The following is a 20,642-nucleotide window of genomic DNA, read 5'->3' on the forward strand; positions in this document are numbered from 1 at the left end:
GCTTTACTTTTATGTGACAGTAGTCCAATCTGTAATTTAGATCTGTACTTTTGAGAAAACCACACTTTAACTTTCAACTAAAATCAACCAAATCAAACCAAATCAGGAACTATAACTCTAGCAAAGTGCTAACTTCTTGTACAGTCTATATAAATTTTATCTCAAAACCACAACCCTGAAATGGAAAATTAAGACTGGTTATGGGATCTATAATGGTTTCTGAACAAGAAACAAAACTGAGTTCGGTGGGTTTTTGAGGTTTATGAATCACCTCCTGTCTGATTTTTATAATGACTGATACTTTAATATCTGAACTTATACATTTACTAAATAACTAATAGGTACCAAGTGCTAGCAACAGCAGTAGATGCCAAGACAAGAGAAGAATCTCAGAATATTAAGTCTGGGAAACGGGTCACTGTAAGTAATGATTTATCTGAATGTGGAGTCTTGCAAACAGGTCACTGTAAGCAATAATTTCTCTGAAAATGAAGTCTTGGAAACCGATCACTGTAAGAAATGATTTCTCTGAATATAAAGTTTTGGAATCAGGTTACTGTAAGTTATGATTTCTCTGAATATAAAGTCTGGTAAACAGGTCTATGTAGGTAATGATTTCTCTGAATATAAAGTCTGGTAAACAGGTCACTGTAAGTAATGATTTCTCTGAATATTAAGTCTGGTAAACGCCTCATTTAAGTTTGACTTCTTCAAATAATACACGTACATGAAAGTCTTGTGAAAACGTCACTAATTATGGCATCTGTCAATATTTGGTCTTTGAATAGAGTCACTGTATGTTGTAACTTTTCTGAATATATTAAACATTGATCAATACAACTGTTTGAATGAAACTATTTCGTTTAAGCAGTCAGAATATATTTTTGCAATTTTGCAGTTGGTATTGAAAATTTACTGATGTGAAATTTTGTGTATACATGTCTGTGAAGGAAGAATATAATGATGAAATATTTAATTTTGGGGTTAAAGTTTGTTATATGCTATGTAGATCTTAAACATGCTTTCTTTATTTTAGTTTGATTGGTGTTGTAACATAGGAGAACCTGCCATAGATTTAGCTTTGATAAACCTTCCAAATGTTCCTCCATCTATCATAGTCTTAGGTAGGTATTAACAGATGTTCCTCCACCCATCATAGTCTTAGGTAGGTATTAACAGATGTCCCTCCATCTATCATAGTCTTAGGTAGGTATTAACAGATGTTCCTCCATCTATCATAGTCTTAGGTAGGTATTAACAGATGTTCCTCCATCTATCATAGTCTTAGGTAGGTATTAACAAATGTTCCTCCATCCATCATAGTCTTAGGTAGGTATCCAATTATTGGCATATTTTTATATGTTCTTATTCCTATTTAATTAACTCTTTAATTGACAGTAGAATTATGACCTTTTGAACCAGGGTGAAGTACATGGAAAAATATCAGTTTCACATTTCAGCAAAAAAAAAAGGTAAAAACCAGGAGTGTCACTTATTTATCAATATACCTACTATTGCAAATATGATATGAGAAGATTAAATCATGGAATGAGCATTTTCTTATGACAGTGTCCCAACTAGCCAAAATTATACACATATTAAAGTGTATAAAATTTTTACTGTGAAAGTACTGTTGTTCGTGGGGTACCAATTTTTGTGGTTTCCATGGGTGAGCCAGACCATGAAATTTGTTTCCCAACCAAAAGGAGATTCTCATTGATGTGTATACTAAACACCTCAAAACCACAAATTCAAGAATTCATGAACTTGTGTAACTTCCCTAGTCCACTAAAATTGGTATCCACGAATTACAGTATGAATTAAAATACTTTTACAGTATTTGTTACAGCAAAAGCTGTATTATTTATCATTATTATTTATCATGAACTATGTATGTAACAGGTGAAAGGAACTTGTTCTGCTTGTCCGAGAATGGGAAAATGAGATTTATGAAGAAATTTGACTACGATCCAAGTTGTTTTTTGCCATATGGTTCATGTAAGTATGTGAATTTGTGGGTATTTTGACCTGTCTATTTATAATGCTTTCTGAAAGCTTTATTTTCTTTGTTTTCTAAAAAAAAAAATTGAGAAACATACATGTGAATTAGGTTCTCCTAGATAGTGAAGTGAATTGAGTACTGTTATATATAGCAGATAATTATGAATTATTTCCTGTGTAATTCGCACGAAAGAAATTATGTATTTTCACTCTTTGGCTTTCTTATGCCCAAATTTGATGTAACGTACCTAATGATTTGGAATATCAGTCCACCCATCACAGGATTCATAATTTATTGGAAATGTTTATTTAGGAAATCTATTTGATAGAAATAAAAAAGGATGATCAGTTGTTTTTTTTTTTTGTGAGTACCCCAAAAAGGGTTCATGCAGAAAATGTTCAGAGATTTAATTTGCATACAAGTTCCATTGTTTTGTTACACCTTAGCATTCTTCATTCATGTTCAGTTTTTGGTAAATTTTGGTCATTTACCCCTTCCATTTAAATTTCATTTAATTGTCCTATAAATACTAAGGGCTGTTCAAATAAAACATTTGAGGGACAGGGGAAGGTACTTTTATTCTTTGTATATGGGTGGGTGTTCAGGTCTCTGACAAAATATTAAGTTTAATACAAGACATCAATAGAAATTCTATGGGTGGCTCCCCTGGTGAAAAAGTACCTTCCCCGGATACCTCACATCTTTTAATGGAACAGCCCTAAGAAGTTTACTACAATAATACCAATATCTGAAAACATAACAAGTCATTTTGTTAAATAAAACTACAAGTAGTTAAGTAGCACTCCAGCTGAGAATCATGCAAAAGGTGATTCATTGGTAAAAAGCCTACATATTTTTATTTTTGATATTTGGTTTGAATAGCCACAGTAGACAGAAATTAACGTTTGGTTTTCCATATAACCCGTGTTCTTAGGAGATAAAAATTATATAGAATGCACTGTAGATTTCAAAATTAAGGGAGATAACTCTGTAAACTACATTCAAATACAATAGAATTGGATTTTCAATGTTGATAATCTCTTAAGAGCAGGCAGAATTTAATGAATAATTACACATTTCATAATATAGACCCATAAAACAACTTAATTACAAAAATAAAAATATGTAGCCTTTTTTGGGGTATATCACATTTTTCAGATTTTGCATGATTCTTACAAAGACAGCTACTTAAATTTACTTCTAATTATGAAGACTTTCACTTCCTTTTGTTTCTCTGCTATATTACTGCAAACACATGAGTGGCTTTATTCATGGTGGAGTAGTTTAGCTGGTTTTCTAAAAAATACCACAAATATAGTACCTGTTTGTACCAGCAAAAATCTTTTTTCATTCAAAGAACAATCTGGTCCTTTGTGAAATACCTCAGTATAATATGTTCCTTTGACAAAATTTCTGATTGTAGAAAATACAAAATTATGCAGTAATCTATGTTAACCATCTTTTTTTCAGTCCAAGAAGGAACTATAAATAGTTTGGTTGGTACACATACAAAGTCACTGATGGTACTACAGGATGTTACATTGAAATGGTCAGCTAAGCTGGATCATGTTCCCATACATATATGTTTAGGCAATTTTACGTGAGTAGTGATTTTAGACAATGAACTATACGTTTTACTTTTTCTACTACATGTAGTTGATAATTTTAGCGAATGGTTACAGTTGAATTTGAAATACAAGTTGAAATGGTCAACCAAGCTGTATCGTGTTCCCGCACATATATGTTTATGCAAATTTTACGTGAATAATGTTTTTAGCTGTACATCTTACTTTTCCTACTATATGTAGTTGACAATTTAAGGTTACATTGGAATTTGTATAACAAGTTAGATATATGACAAAATCTACATAAGATGGGGTAAGGTTAGCCACGGTATCTTAGTTGAAATATTTATTTCAGTGTAGGTGATACTTTGCATTATTAAGGTGACAAGGTTCATCAAGAATACAAGCTTTTTGTGTTTGGTCTTTAGGTCTAGTTGATTTGAGTATTGTTTTCATTGTAAGAGTAGTCAAGGGAACCAAGATTCTAGCGGAAATCAAAAGAATGTAATCCAGGGAAAACAGACACACACAACCAAGAACATAAAGTAACCAATATAATACATATAAAGCAACAAAAGTAAATGAGCTTCTCGGACTCCACTAAAAACTGTGTGCATGGACCGGTTGAACAGTTAGGGTAAGTGTTCTCAGCTTGTCTCAAAATACCCGCAGAGCTGCTCCTAAAAAAGACGAGTCCAGGTAGACAAAAGAGTGCAAATTAAAATTATGACACTTCCAAATCAGTTCTTATGGTGCAGATGGGACACAGTAATGATCCACAAGTTCATGATGACCACCATAAAACATTTGTCGTGATGACTACAATCTTGTAGCAATACAACCCTTTTCCAGAAGCTTATAGTTAGAAGTGTAGTGCAGTACAAAAAGTCTGCGTAGTTTTGGCAAGCTCTGGTGTAACATATGAGTTGTGATATGAAATCTCCATACACAGATGCTGAAGGGTTGTTGTCACAGATGGAAGGAAAGTTTACAACAAGGAATGAAAAGTCATCGCTTTTGTTATATGGTTTTGGCCAAAAGGTTTCCTTTTCCATCAATCTGTAGCTGTCTAAACCAAACCGCTTTTAGACTGAGGGATTTGTTTGATAAAGGGTTTGGTGTATATAGGTTAATAGTGCGTTCAATCTGTAATCAAAATTCAATACACAACATGTGAAAGTAGTACAGACTTCGACTTTTACTATCAAAGAACTAATTAATTTGATTTGTAGCAAGTTTTCTGATTGACTGCATGTCTTTGAACAAACTAGGTTATTTTGTAAATCCTGGTTTGGTATTGTGACATTATAAAAGTTGATTGGTCTTTACAAAATAAGTTGATTTACAGTAATTTACACTTAAAGTGTAAACTTACCCAAACCTGGTTATTTCATATAAACTGTTGAAATAAGAATGTATATTTCCACAGGAACTTGAAGGGTGTGATAGTATCCCTGAGTGACAAAGGGAGATTAGAATGTTCATACTTAGGTACTGACCCTGCGTTGTTTATACCACCAACTGCTGAAGCTAGGGAATTAAATTATGATGAACTGGACAGAGAAATGGCTATGTTACAACAAAGAATCAAAAAGTCAGCACACAAATCTGGTAAGAAATGAGAGATAAATGGTTGTTGGTTCAATGCATACCTATGGTAATCTATGCCAGGGTTGCACCATATCTGTAACATACAAACAGACCATTATACCTCAACGATGATTTTTTTCCCTCTTTTTAGCGGAATTCTGCTAATTGAAATCAAGATTTTACTGCTACAATTCTTTTTTTACTGTTTATTTATTTCCGAATTTACCAATTTCCCTTTTGTTTGATGACCTTGTAAAATCAGCCTTGATACCTAAGGATGCCCATGTCTTTGATTTTCTTAAGACTTTTTTAATCTGTCTACAACTTACGTTAGGTAATCAAATGATTAATACGTGTAAATGAAGCAATTTTTTATACATGTACATGTACAAGTAGTAGTTATAGAATTTTCGGTACAAGTGTCAGTAAAGTAACACTAGTGTCACTTGAAATTTTATGCAGACATTCAGAGTACAATTACTGTATACATTAGGTATTAAAACATTGAGTAGAAGAAGTCATTTTGGAAACAAATAAAATGAATGTCAGTACCAATTAAAATGAACTGCAGACAGAATCATAAAAATACATATCATGATATACTAGGTATTAGCTGCTTGATTCAATACATGGCATTTTATGTGGACAAAGTGTCAGATCAGAACTATGAATGGCTAAAAAATATTTTGACAGAAGTGAAGAAATTTGTCAACACAGAAGTAGACGATTGTGTGAGTGTGGAGGCACTGTTTTGTCTTTTAATACGCTGATGGATAAGATTTTATACAGTTGAACTTCACTCGCTCGAATTCAGATGGCTCGAATACAATATAAAGTACCAAAATTTTCTCCTATATAATCAATAAAATTAAACTTGGATTTCTCCAACATGCGAACTGACTAATCATTCTGTTCGGTAATGAATCTCAGAGAATAAACCTCACTAACTCGAACTCGTCAGCTATTTTGTCAGCTTGGGTAATAAAGGGTGTGAAAAACTGAAACCCTATCATTAATCAGTGTCATTTTAGTTAATTACAGGTAATACTTAAGTCATCACTAATTAGGTAGTATTGATCTTAACATAGTACTGATTGCAGTTCGAGAATGTTCAGAAGTTGGTATGATGAAAGCATCAAAGAAAATTGGATGAAAACAAGTTATTGACAAAGTAACTCGAACTATAAATGTTTTTAAAAGCGAACACAGCATTTTTAATGACCACAAACCAACATAATCTTCCGAAAGCTAATGAAAAAGATCCACGAACTAACACAACTTCGTAGGAAGTAATAAATTTCAAACGATAAAGTCAAACTTGGACTGGCAAGGAAAGAAATCCGGAAATACACAAACTTCAATTTCTTGAACTCCTGATAACTCAAACACATTTCAATGGTCCCTTGGAGTTTGAGCTACCGAGGTTTGATTGTATTTACTTATGTATTACATAAACAATAATTTTGAAATTATTGGCTGTGTAGTATTGTATTAAGCTTTCCCAGAAGAAAGTCTCTCACATTCTTCTCACTGAAGGAAACTTCTCCCATAGCAACGTGGCGGTGCACTGTAACAAAAAATGAGCTCTGTCCATCCTAGGCATAGCCTAAAATCATATTATGAGTATAATATAAATTGTGTGCTGCTATGTTACTGTATATATGATATTCCGAATAAAATGAAATATCAGTATAATGCAATCTTTTTCTCAGGATCATAAAATGTTGTATATTTTAGTGATAATGCCAAACCTGAAGCAACAAGATGATGACCTGACAATATCTGTGTCAACCAACCCTGACTTTGATGAAATGTCGGTAAGTTATTTACTGAGATTCTACCACTAAATGTGCCCTTCTACAAATTTTTATTTAGTTTATTATAATTTTTTCTATCTCATTCTAGAATAAGATCCAGTATTGACAAGTTCACAAGCTATTCCAAAATTTAATAGATAATAACAATCTTACATTTTGACTCCTTAACATTGAAGTTGTAACTTTGATCTTGTTACCTGACTGAACACCTGCCAATCTTAATATTATTCTGAAGAAAAAATATTTTGATGAAGCATGGAACTTAATTTTGGGACAAATCTGGATTCCTATTAATGTCAAGGTCAGGTTTTATGAATTTGAATTTTTTATCATTGCCTTTAACTACTCATTGTTTTGATAAAGAATACATTTGTATATTAATGAAACTTTTCATGATTGAAGATAATTTGTCTGTGGTGCAACACATACCTGGTATGGATTAAAAAAAAAAAAAGAGAAAATTATAATTTCCTCAAATTTCCCTTTCTATAAATCAGAAATGTTGAGATAAGAGATGAAAATGGGTTCGTTACTGATTTTGTAATGTATCTTTCAGAAAGCCAGTGGTGTAGAATTCCAGGACAATGATCCTATTCCATCCATATCTGCCAGGGTAAGTTTATCTGTGTTTTAGTATCATGATTTCTTCAATAAAACTCTATCAAATTCTTGTCAATAACACAAGAGTCACAATAAACTATAAATGTCTAAGGCGGGCCTGGGTTTCATAAACAAATCTCAAGTTGAGAATTTCCTCAAATCTTCAATTACAATTGATTTGACTGGACAAATTTTGAGTTGAGTAAGGATTTGAGGAAAATCTCAAATTGAGATTTTTTATGAAACTGGGCCCTGGTCCACATAAAACATATGAGGAAGAGAGGGAAAGGCACTTTTATTCTTCGTTTATGGGTGAGTGTTAAGGGTCTCTTGACAAAATACAAAGTTTAAAACAAAACATCAGTAGAACTTCTATGGGTGACTCCCCAGGTGAAAAAGTGCCTTCCCTTGATACCTCATAACTTTAAATGGAAGAACCCTAAATGGCTTTCAACACAATTTTGCCTTCATCTTAAATAGTAATGATTGTTTTTTTTTCAGATCCAGTTGAAGTCTCGCATGACATTAGAAAACGTGAAACTCCTTATCCATGCATCATGGCCGCTTGCCTGTAATCAAATTTCTCTAGAGGTACCCAGTGTTGGTATGTGTATTGAAATGACTTACATGTTTCTGGTTAATGATTACCTTTGACTAGTTCCTTTTGGTTCTACCAGATTTAAAAAAAATATTTCTATGAACCTGCTTATTACAATATTGATATCTAGTAGTTTGGTCAATTAAGTGTCAGTTCCTGTAAGAATCAGACAGCACCTCATGGTATGAAAAAAAACATTATTTTGATAGTGTAATTTGACTATTTGCACCATCAGAATCAAGGAAAATAGACAAGATTTTCCATATCGTGCTGGACCATTGAGTTATAATTTCATTCAAATGCACTGAAAAAATGAACATTTCAGGGGCAGATAAATCTGTCAAAAACCTCATTTTTATAACATTCTATTGAAAACTTTATGAGCAAAGCCAGTGATGCAGAGATCAAATTATGGTCTTTTAAAATAGAGAAAGTATCCTTGAGTGATATTTCATCCTCAAATCAGTGGGGTTCTGACATGCATGTTTCTGATTTTTCCCATTTTGCCCGATTCTTACGAATACTTACACTTCAAATCTTTTTTACCAATGCTTTGTTTTGAACCAAGTTTCTACAATGGTTTCATAATTGAATTGCATTTAATTGAATTAAACATTTTTCCTAAATTTTACAAATATATACATATGGGGTACAAAAATATGTTTTTATTTTCAAACAAAATCCTTGACCAAATACAATATAAATCTAATATGATATACATGTTTTTGTGAATGACAAATTTTGTTCTCCTTTTCAGATCCCAGTAAACCCTCTGAGAACTTTGTATCATTCTTTATCAAAGGCAAAGCTTTACCACCGGACATTGTGGCATCAGTGTCAGCTAACTATACCAGTGCTTCAGGTATTTATTGTATTGGCTTTGACATCAGAGTTTAAGGAGGTAGATCTAGGGGAAGGGAAGCAACTTTTACAAATCATTTGTATCTTTGTATTCAGCATTTTAAATAAATGTTATGTAAGCATCAAAGTAACTTGGACTGATTTCATTCCATTTCAAATGAAATTTGGTTAAATTGAATATGATACAAACATATCACTGATTTAAAGAGTTGTGTCCCTTACCCTAGGTCTACCTCCTTAAGGATGTCAGAAGAAAATTCATTTTCTATTACCACTTAGGTATTCTTTTAACATTTATCCACAGAGATTATTGTTCATTGAATTTTTAATTTTGTGGTTCTAGACTATCTAGGGAAAACATGGAATTTGGTACCCTACAAATAATAATGAAACAACAGTATACCATTTTTCATTAAGCCTTGATACAAATTAAATGGTTGTTTTTCATTTTATAATGACCTTATTGGTTTTTTTTTGGATCTAACTTTTACCCATTCTAAGCTAGTGATTGAAAAGTCACTCTTTAATGAATGGGTGTGAATAATGTAGTTTTTTTCTCACAACCTACCTACACACTCTAGAGCTCACATGTTGAAATCCTAATTTAATGTCTCAAGTGGAAAAATAATTGATACTACTTGTTACTGAAAGGGTATCTACATAAAGTGACTATTAAAGTGTGTGTTTCCCCCGTAACGTTAAAATCTGTTCTAGTTTCTTTTGTTTACACTGCTGTTAGTGATTAATGAAAAAAAAATTTAAATTGTTTAGATTAATCAATTTACAAAACATTCAAAATGATTTAAGATTACTTAGGCACTCACTGATATTATATACACTTATGTACACCAATGTCTTTGACAGTTGCCCCGAGAGCTGCTACAGCCACAATAAGTTACTCACTGATATGCGCTAATGTATGACAATATTTTTGACAGGTGCCCCAAGAGTTGCTACAGCCACAATAAGGCTGCCGCTGAAGTTAGTCATTAAACCAGTGCTACCTGTGAAGACGGCTGAGTATAAAGTGACGTTAGACACCAATAAACCTCCTGCTAACTTGAATGATATATTCCCAGGTAAATGTCCAATCACAAATCAGAAATATACCATATCATTAAAAGTTATTAATTCAAATATTTGTAGCATATTAGAAGTTAAAAAATTCTGTTTATTGAACTAATACTTATGATCTTGCAAGAAGCAAGACATGTTTACCCTTTAAAGGAAGTAGACCTACGGTAAGGAACACAACTCTTACAAATTATTGGAGCGTTTGTATTCAACATTTTACATCAATCTCATGTAAGCATCAAAGTAACTTGGACTGATTTCATTCTGTTTCAAATGAAAGCTTGAAAGGCTTTGGTTAAATTGAATATGATACAAACATATCACTGATTTCTAGAGTTATGTCCCTTCCTAGGTCTACCTCCTTAAGAAAGTTGACGAAAAATATCACTTATCACTGTCATTCTTAGTTGAATCTGTACTGAATTGAATTTAAGGATTACACAGGTTTCCTATGTATGTAGATATACCTATTGTATTTTACAGAACTATTAGGTGAAAACGCTGGAGGACAGGGAGCTGCTTTAGGATTCCAATATTATGGTGGACCAATAGTAACAGTACTTGCCTCCAAAACCTCTCGTAAGTCATAGTTGCTGTTTGTTACCAAATATCCTTGCCATTTAATCCCACAAAACCGTTTGGGCCTGTTTCTTTTTTCAAAATCTCACATATTGTCAAAACAAAAATTGATTGAATACATAGATGAAAATCATTTTTAGCTCACCTGGCCAAAGGCCAAGTGAGCTTATGCCATCACTTGGCGTCCGTTGTCGTCGTCTTCTCCTTTGGAACTACTAGACTGACAGGTTTTAAACTTGGCATAACTGTTCCTTAGGGAGTTTTGCACAAAATGACAGTTGGGAATTTTGATCCATGAAAAACATGGCCGCCGTTACTGAAAATAGAACATAGTGGTCAGATGGTAGTTTTTTTGACAAATAACTTAAAAACATTTGCCTTTAGAAAATTTCTGGCATGGGTTATATTGTTCAGCTTCATGAGGCGGACCTATGCCGAAATTTTCAAAATGAATCATCAACTCATGTAGGAGTTACAGACCCTGAAACATTTTTTTTTGCATTTTTAGCAAGTGCAAATTTGAAAATCTTATCTCAAAATCCATTGCACAGAATTCAATGAAAGTTGGCATATATGTTCCTAAGGGTATCCCACACAAAATGACTGTTGTAATTTTTGTTCCATGAAAAAAAATGGCTGCTGCTACTAAAAATAGAACATAGGGGTCAGAAGGCAGTTTTTTACAATTAACTCAAAAACCATTGCCTTTAGCACATTTCTGTCATGGGTAAAATTGTTAATCATCTTGAGAAGGTCCTATGACGAAATTTTCAAAACCATTCATTGACTGATGTAGGAGTTACGACCCCTGAAAGTTTTTTTATTGTTTTTTTTTTTTTTTTTTCCACATGTACAACTTTGAAAATCTTCCCTAAACCTTTTAAGATCATTGAATGTAAATAAGCATAATAGTTCTTTAGTGTATTGTGCTCAAAATGACTGTTGTGATTTTTTAATCCGTGAATAGATATGGCTACCTATAATAAAATAGGGGTCTGAAGACAGGTTTTTGAAAATAATACAAAAATTGTTGCCTTTAGCAAAATTCTGGTTCAGGTCATGAAAATGCTATTAAAAGCATTTCATGCATTTGACAATTTAGTTGATTTTAACTTAGCCTGTCTCATTCTTCAAGTTTTTCAAATAAGCAAATGGTTAACCAGGTGAGCGATTCAGGCTCTCTTGAGCCTCTAGTTACAGCAAATTATAAACTAAAAAGGAAAGCCAAGCTTTCCTATTGGATCATGGTTCATCATTTTCCTAAAGTGAAGATTCATTCAGCTACTAAAAAAAGAAAACAGTACACTTCAGATGCAATAGGATTCAATCTTTATTTGTTTTATATGTTGTGTGGAAACAGAAAATATCCTTCAGTCATTTTGGAAAAATATTGTACACAAAGTGAAGTTTTAAAACTTGTACTTTCAGAGAGATACAGATTACAGTCAGATAAGTTTGAAGCAATGTGGTTAATAGCTAAGGAACTGTCTAGTCGATTGAATAATTACTACAATAAAGGAAAGACGGGAGGTTTCTCTATCTATTACTCAGGCACAGTGCCATTACAGGAATATTTTGATCTGATTGATATACATTTTGAGGTAATGTTTTTAATTAGGTATGCATATACCTGTATGTTCATTTAAATATCAGTCTTTATAAAAATCAGACAGGTGGTGATTCATGCATGTCAAAAACCCACCAAATTCACGTTTACTTTTTGTTTAGAAGCCGCTATAGATCACATAACCAGTCTTTGTTTTTCATTTGAATGTTGCGCTTGTGAAATTGATATAGATTGTTCATGAAATTAGCACTTTGCAAGAGTTATGGTTCTTGATTTTGTTTGATTTGGTTGATTTTAGTGGGAGATTAATGTATGATTTTCTCAGAAGTACAGATCTGAATATGGAAAGGACAACTGTTACATAAAAATAGAGCATATGTAGATTGAAAAAGCATTGTCAAATTGGTGGGGTTTTCTTCAACATGAATCACCTTAATATAGACAGTGTCTGAATTTTATATGGACTGGTACTTAAGGGAAATATGGAGATAAAAGCATAATTATGTTGATTTTCAGTATTTTATCTTAATGCTTCAGTTTAGAATAGAGTCACATTTAATTTTCAGAATTGTATGATTTATGATTGGAAAACAAAAATATTTCTAACAATATGCGCTTACCCTACCGCTGCGCCTGGTCCATGCTCCAAGTTTTTAGTGGAGTCTGGGTTGCTCATTTGCTTTTGTTACCTAGTATGTATGATTTTAGTTACTTTATGTTCTTTGTTGTGTATGTCTGTTTTCCATGTCTGGTCTTTGTCCCTGGATTGCATTCTTCTGATTGCCGCTATAACCTTGGTTCCCTTGATTGCTCTTTAAATAAGCATGGTCATTGAAGTTGTAGTTTAATAACTTCTGCTATTTCTGATGTTTTTTGTATTATTTTTTTTTCTTTTTTTTTTTTCTTTTTTTTTTTTGTAGTCTCAGCCTTAGATTTGAAAGAAAAAATCACAATAATGACACATTTGTTTGAAATATCCTCATTATCTCTACTTGAAATGTATATATGTGTATTTCTGATTTAAAGAGTCAGATTAACCTTTGTGCTGCCTTCCAATACAGTGATCGAATTACCTAGTGGGGAAATACCTGCTGAATGCAAGTTGCGATTATCAATTATTTCCACATCCTAAAATTTGCTAGTGGAATTTTAAATGAATTATTGGTAAAGTCCAGAAATAACCTAAGAAACCTAAATTTAGCGACTTTAAATTTTTAGTACTTGCTGAATTTAGTAAGTGGAAAAAATTCTGAAATTCAATCCCTGCAATTTAAATCATTGTAAAATGCTTAAATGTATATAAATCAATTTTTTTGGTCAATAGTGATATTCTGCATGAAATCTTGCACATCTATTTTATTACTTTAGTTCCGACTGAATGCCGAGAGATGTAAAGAAATGTTGACACAGAGAGCTGCACAGTTTAGATCAATACAGAAAAGACTGTTAACACGGTTTAAAGATAAAACTCCAGCACCACTACAGAATTTAGATACCTTATTAGAGGGCACATATAGACAGGTACCTCATTATCATACATCATAGGGATTATGGTATAAGTGGTTATTTTCACAATGGTTTAGTTTAATTTTCTCTCTTTTTGCTGTCAAAAGTTGGAACGCCAAAATTTAATCATGCGAAATATTGAAGACGACCTAATAGAGTTTTTCATCTTTTTTGTCTTCTGTGAAAATTACACTACGCAAAAATAACCTCACCCAGTGTTTGAAGAAAAAATGCGAAATTTTCCACTCATGACTGTTATATTTTTTTGGTCCATGAAGAAATAACCTCAATCATGTAGTGGTCACTAAATAACCTGCATAGCAAATTATTTTTAAGTCTGCACCGCAGGCATTGAAGTTATTTCCAAAAGGCTGAAAAAATATATCAGTCATTCCTTATAATTTAATCATAGTTTCAAAATTCAACAAGTTAATCATTGAAAAAGGTTGATGACATCATAGCCACATTACAAAATTTGGTCTATGAGATGATTGACAAAATCACTGCACTATTACTATCAGTACTAGAAAGAATAAAAATATGGTCATGCAGTCCATGCATTTTGACTGTTGAAATAAAACGATTGCATTCCCTCTTTGAAACATACACTATTTAAAATACTCTAAAATTTTGCTTTGCTTATTGTACCTTGTTACAAAGCAACTAAGAAATATGGTAGTGGTATGTGTGTGTCATTTTATTCCTCTACAACACCTTTGGACATGGCTCACATTTCAACTGTAAGCAGAAAATTACACTGCCATTTTTGTATATTTGTGGGTATGCTTAGCAATTCTTTTTAACATTGTTATTTATTATGATTTTAAATTTACAAAAAAATAATGAAAATTTTACTATATCTTCAATTTTACTGATTCAAACTTTTGTCATTACAGATTTTACATTTAGCTGATGCAATAGAAGATAACAAAACCTCTCAGGAGATAGCAGCTTGTAGTCTGAGTAGTGGGACATTGTTGTTTAATTATCTCATGAAATTATGGACCAATATGTCTGAGGAAGAATTTAAAGTTCTTTCAAATACAATATCACCTATAGTCTCCGATAGTCTAGATAATGTAAGTTGGTGGTTATATAAAATATGGACTAATATATATGTCGATAGGATTAATTTAAAATTCTGTCAAATACAATATCAGCTGTAGTCTCCAATGGTGTAGATAATGGAAGCTGTTATCTGTGAATCAAAATTTTTTTTTAATTCATTGTACAGCAAAACAAGTCTAAACCCCTTTTGGAATTTAAAATGGGTTTGGTTTAGACAGGTGCTCAGTTTACCAAGCTTCACAGTACAGCTGAACTCATATAACAGGATGACAGCTTTTATGGATTATTCAGAGCTTCTCTGGTTATAAGCTATGAAAGTTAGAGTGATTAGTTTTTAATGATTATCAGGAATGCAAATAATGTGCAGTTGCATCTGGCTTATACTTAGTCATTTCAATTCAGAACACCTAAGTCAGTTCTCACACACACAAATCATGTAAGGAGGGGGGTGTATTATTGATATATTTAAATAGCATTCTGCAATCATTGGAGTATTATGAACAAAAAACGTGGCCGCCATTACTAAAAATAGAATATAGCCAAATTCAACAGGGAAAAGTGTTCAGCATGATGCGATCTATTGGTGGTCAAATTTCATGTTAATCTGTTTAGCCATGTTGTAGTTGTTGCCTCTAGTTAAGCCATTGGATTGACTAAGTCCAGGTTTGGACACAGGTGTGCTATTTATTTTACATATAGAGGCATCTGTTATGCGTGTCTTGTCCATTCAGTTGGGTTATGTTGTGTCAGTCTTGACTTCTGTTAGACATTTGTTTCCTATTTTTCAGGGTTGGGTTGAGTCAGTTGATGCCTCTGTCACGCATGTGTTACGGACAACTTTAGCGAAGGCAGCAAAGGACCAGACACTGAACCCACAACCATTACAGATGCCTGAGGATACAACTAAAGTGAAGAAACATATAGCACTAATGATAGACAAGTTAGGTAAAGGTGCTCGCCTTGTGGAAGGTCTGCCAACTAATGCCACTGGTAAGTGGAGGAATAAAAACTATATATCTGTCTTATCATTAAATTGTGTATTGGTAATGTTCTTAGGTTAATAATTTGAAGTGTCCTTGTGTACCAACAAGGTTCATTTCATTGAGTTTTGTATTATGGAGATGTTAGAAGAAAAATAACTAATTTATTAAGTACATATATTAACTAAAAGCAGAATTGTTCAGAGATATGAGAGATAATTTATCAGCCTGCAGGATGACAGGGAATATACATGTATCTATGGTGGGTGAGTTGAATCAAAATGACCATGTTTTTTGATATCTTAACTTTGTTGTTGTATAGAATGGACATTTCATATCTCACATATAAAAAGAAATTATATGATATATTCTTTATATAACAATGATTAAAGCCTATACTATAGGGACATTTAATTGTCTTTTTATGTATAAAACAACATACATAGTAAAACATAAAGGGAATATTTATATTGACCAATTTACAACGACTAATGGAAAATGCCAAAAAGGATACAAAATTTTTAAAAATCACTTTCTTAGTTCCTACATGAGAGACTTTTCTGAATAAACAACTTTGTATTAACTAATTTTTGATAGAAATAAGTTTTAGAATTATCTCCTTTTGATTGCTAAAGTCTGGGATGATACCAAATGTGAATCTGTTTCTTTCAGTTAATGTGGCGCCTTCACCTCGTAAAGAAAAGAAAGCAAAAGTATCAGCTACCAGTAAGACAGTTATGGAGAATGGACATATAGATACTAGTGATAATACTGAGACATTGATAGGTAGTCAGTATGGGATGTCAAAACTGAAACGGAAAGAACAAGATATGGTGTCGATGAACGGAGGGTTAGATGAGTTACCTGTCCTTGGTCTTCCTGCTCAGAACAGACCAGAAGTTGATGGTATTATATCAGTTTTAATGCCCCTTACCCTTGGACTACCTCCTTATAAAAATCAAACAGGAGGTGATTCATGCATGTCCAAAACCCAACAAACACACTTTCATTGCTTATTAAGAAAACGTCACAGACCACATAACAAGTATTAGTTTTTCATGTCGTTGGACTTTGGTGGAATTTAGTTTGAAATGAATGTATGATTTTCTCAAAAATGCAGACCAGAAAATAGAAATGACTTGCGGATCTTGTCGAATCACAGAATTTTGTTCCACTATTGGTTCGTACCTAGTTGTTATTTTCTGAGGACGTACAAGTCAAACATTAAGTAGAATTATTAAAAGTCATCTTGTACCAGTTAATGGACAATATAAAAATAGGAGATGTGGTAAAATTGCCAATGAGACAGTCATCCACCAAAAGCCAAGCAACAAATAATTTAACTTGTACAAGTCCCCCCACAGTCTGTAATGATGGGCAAAACCCACACCATAAAGCAAGCTGTAAATGGTCTTAAAATGAATGAAGTGAAACAATTCATAAAAGAAGTCAAACAAGTCTTTCTGGTTGTCTATTTATAGAAATGAATGAGAGAAGGAAGAAGAAACAAATAGAAGCCATGGTACCCGATTTAGATGATATGGAGTCAGGCCAACCTATAATGGAATAAAAGGTATTATCCAGTGGGACTATAAATAGATTATATATTTCTATTGATATCATTTAGTCATTAGTCTCGCTGGAATCATGTTCAGAAATTAAGTGTAAGTTTTTGTAAGAATCAGGCAAAATGAGAAAAATCAGAAACATGCATATAAAAACCCCACTGATCTGACAATATAATTTCAATCAAGGATGCTTTCTCTACACAAGCAAATGTGCTACACATGAGAATCATATGGTTTGCGTTATATGATTATCATATAAATCGAGCACCATATGATAATCGCATGTTCACCATATAATAATCATATGTTTTTTACAAACATATGAGTCATATGTTTCAAGCCAAAATTAACATATGAGAATCATATGATAATCATATGACTGATATGTTAAATATCATATGATTGTCATATGATTATCATATGAATCGAGCACCATGTGATTATCATATGTGGCACATTTGCCTGTGGTATGTAGGTATGATATAAAAATTGGTCTCTTCAAATATATTTGAAGAGACCAACTTTTGATCTCTGCTTCACTTGATTTGTTCAGAAATTTTTCTAAGAATGTAAAAAAAATGAGGTTATCTGCCCTTGAAATTTTCATTTTAAGTGCATTCCAATGAAAATTTAATTTAATTTACCCAAATGGTGTTGAAAATCTTGTCTTTTTTCCTTGATTCTGATGGTCCAAACAGTCCAAATTAAACTTTCAAAATGGTGTTATTTTTTTCATACCATGTTTCACCCAATGCCTGGTTCTTACAGAGAAACTCAGCAATATTATACATGTACGTGTAGGTAATGATAAGATAATTAATTGGAAAGAGTAAATAGAATAACTAAAATATGGTTACGCGTGCCAAAGAATGTTAAGAATTAAGAAGTGTGCAGACCTTGTTCTTCACATGAGTTAAATCTTAATGGGTTCTTGGCACTAGTAATCATATTTTGGTTATTTATGATTATCCTAATTATTGTATATACTTCCCCCATCATTTCTTGCTATTTTCAACATAAATTTTAAATTTTGTGAACAACGGATTGATATATGTATTATGACGGTTTTGTGGAAGAGAGTCTGAGAATGAAATTACCAAATTTATTTGAGAGTGTGAATTATCGAAATTTTTTATACAGGGAACATTCAATAAATCACCGCCATTTAAAATAAATGGTCGTAATTGGTTTTCTCAAGGTACAGGTGTCTTATACTTTCTTCTGAACTGCAAATATTTTTTTCCCCCATGTTATGTATACATCATATGCATGTCAAGTAGTATAAAGTTGTAATTGACAATGGATTGCTCAGAAAATAATTTTAAATTCCCTAACAATGCAACCAAATTTTACTCAAATCAAAGGTTTATCTCCCGTTCTTCAATGAATTTAAATACTTTCTATGTAGTTTATTTAGACTCCATTTATATAAATAGATGTATTACAGAAAAATTCTACTTAAAACTAAAATGTAATTACAGTGTTTGTATTAATCTGACTACATTTTTTTTCTTTTTTATATTATAGGTTTTGTTGTATGTGTTCAAGTGCCAATGAGGTGGTCAAAATGTTATGATTCCGTCCAGTGTGAACTTTGTCCCGTCCATCATGATCAATGTACCGTCCAGTGTGGTCTGGAAGAGAGATTTTATTTGTTATGGAAATTATTTATTGTTAAATGATGGCTAATTTTATACAGAAATGGTTGTGGTCTCTTTAGTGTGTATCTTCTGATTGATAGTGATGTGTACTTGGATTATTTGTCAAGCAAGTGTGATATATATAATTTTATTTTTATCTTTTGTAAACTCTTTGTTTGACATGTACTCACATTTTGCATCTACTTAATAAGATATTGTAAACTTTTGTCATTATTATGATTTTCTGTTTTCTGAATTCCAAAAAGTATTGTCATTGAGGAAGCTAATCAAATGGGTCCAAATTCACTATTGTAAACATATAAAATTTGTCTTGGTTGCTTATGTATCAAGTTAACATGTTCACTTACATCAATTTTCACTGTTTCATAAAAACGATTAGCGTGGCTACTAATTTTCATGGTTTTCTGTCCACTGCAAAAAAAGCGATATTTGTCATTTTATCATGTTTATTCTATTTCTTTAATTAAGTACATCTTCTACATGCGTCTTGTATGAAATTGATGGGTTTTACTTGAACTTTGTCAATTGTCGCCGTGAAAAACTACTTGCACATTACACTGTATTTGTTTCTTTCCTAGAGAGTACTTTCTGTTTATGGATAATGTTGATGTTTATACATATTTGTAAATTTTCATGAATAGATTTCCAATAAATTGGTATTTTCTATACAATAATTTTTTTGACAACTGTGTATCAGTTAGTTGGTCATCTCTGTTTTCTGTTGCATTTATGAATGTAAATTATTTTAATGTAATTAATTGAAGTTTATGTAAAGATCATACATGTAAACGATTAAGGAAAGGGACATAACTCTTGAAATCAGTGATATATTTGTATCATAATCAATTTCACCAAAGCCATTCAAGCTTTCCTTTGAAACAGAATGAAATCAGCCCTAGTTTCTTTGATGCTTTCATGAGATTGTTGTAAAATGCTGAATACAAACATTCCAATGATTTGTAAGAGTTGAGTCCCATACTCTTGTTAATTGAACAATTGTGATCAAATCTCTAATTTTTATTTTTGTTGCCTCACATCTTTTTATATTTATCTTAAATGCTTAGTTTAGTTCCTTTTAGCCAGCAATATTTTGTTGAACCATTGGTATGTGTGCTTATTATAGGTTTATAAACTTACTGGTTGTTGACCATATATGGGCAGCACATATAGGTATGCTTTTCTCTTGTCATCTTATATCTACCTCTTATTTCTGAGCTTCTGTCAAACTTGGGCAACTACAGTGGAAAATTATTGTTTGTGGGATACCAACTTTCTTGGTTTTTGTGTTTTAGTTGAACTATGAATTTAAATTGCCAATATAATGCCAAACTTCTGGTAAAAACATTGAGAATTTCTGTTAGAAATGCACAAACTAACAAAAGTTTGCAAACCACCAAAATGGATATCTCAAATACTGTTGTTTCTTGCATGTTCCTATTTATTTCCCTTCAAGATGGTATGAACATGTAATAAACAAAATGTTATCTTGTGTTTTTTTTTCTTTTTTTAATCCATTCATGTTAAAAGTATCAAATTACATGTATAGATGTCTGTATACGTATAAATTCACCATTTTACAATTGGACATTAAAAAAGATAGACTTGA

The 20,642-nt window shown here is 32.2% G+C and overlaps 1 protein-coding gene across 2 annotated transcripts in view; it reads left to right on the forward strand.

The window, feature by feature from the left end:
* The window catches only part of LOC148600201 (protein PTHB1-like), a 30,575-nt gene extending 9,933 nt beyond the window's left edge, over positions 1 to 20,642 (forward strand). For both annotated transcript variants that reach the window (XM_088559788.1, XM_088559789.1), the window contains 18 exons: positions 342 to 420; positions 1,037 to 1,124; positions 1,903 to 1,998; positions 3,473 to 3,602; positions 4,997 to 5,178; positions 6,895 to 6,974; positions 7,531 to 7,587; positions 8,076 to 8,178; positions 8,930 to 9,034; positions 9,972 to 10,112; positions 10,591 to 10,686; positions 12,115 to 12,287; positions 13,622 to 13,774; positions 14,656 to 14,838; positions 15,616 to 15,817; positions 16,480 to 16,713; positions 17,289 to 17,380; positions 18,903 to 20,642. In XM_088559788.1, coding sequence (XP_088415914.1) covers positions 342 to 420; positions 1,037 to 1,124; positions 1,903 to 1,998; positions 3,473 to 3,602; positions 4,997 to 5,178; positions 6,895 to 6,974; positions 7,531 to 7,587; positions 8,076 to 8,178; positions 8,930 to 9,034; positions 9,972 to 10,112; positions 10,591 to 10,686; positions 12,115 to 12,287; positions 13,622 to 13,774; positions 14,656 to 14,838; positions 15,616 to 15,817; positions 16,480 to 16,713; positions 17,289 to 17,377 — 2,191 coding nt within the window. In that variant the 3' untranslated portion in view covers positions 17,378 to 17,380; positions 18,903 to 20,642. The remainder of the gene's footprint in view (positions 1 to 341; positions 421 to 1,036; positions 1,125 to 1,902; positions 1,999 to 3,472; positions 3,603 to 4,996; positions 5,179 to 6,894; positions 6,975 to 7,530; positions 7,588 to 8,075; positions 8,179 to 8,929; positions 9,035 to 9,971; positions 10,113 to 10,590; positions 10,687 to 12,114; positions 12,288 to 13,621; positions 13,775 to 14,655; positions 14,839 to 15,615; positions 15,818 to 16,479; positions 16,714 to 17,288; positions 17,381 to 18,902) is intronic.

The sequence above is a fragment of the Perna viridis genome, chromosome 13, assembly GCF_037379345.1.
Source record: "Perna viridis isolate PV_CMFRI_1.1 ecotype Kerala chromosome 13, ASM3737934v1, whole genome shotgun sequence".
NCBI lineage: Eukaryota > Metazoa > Mollusca > Bivalvia > Mytilida > Mytilidae > Perna > Perna viridis.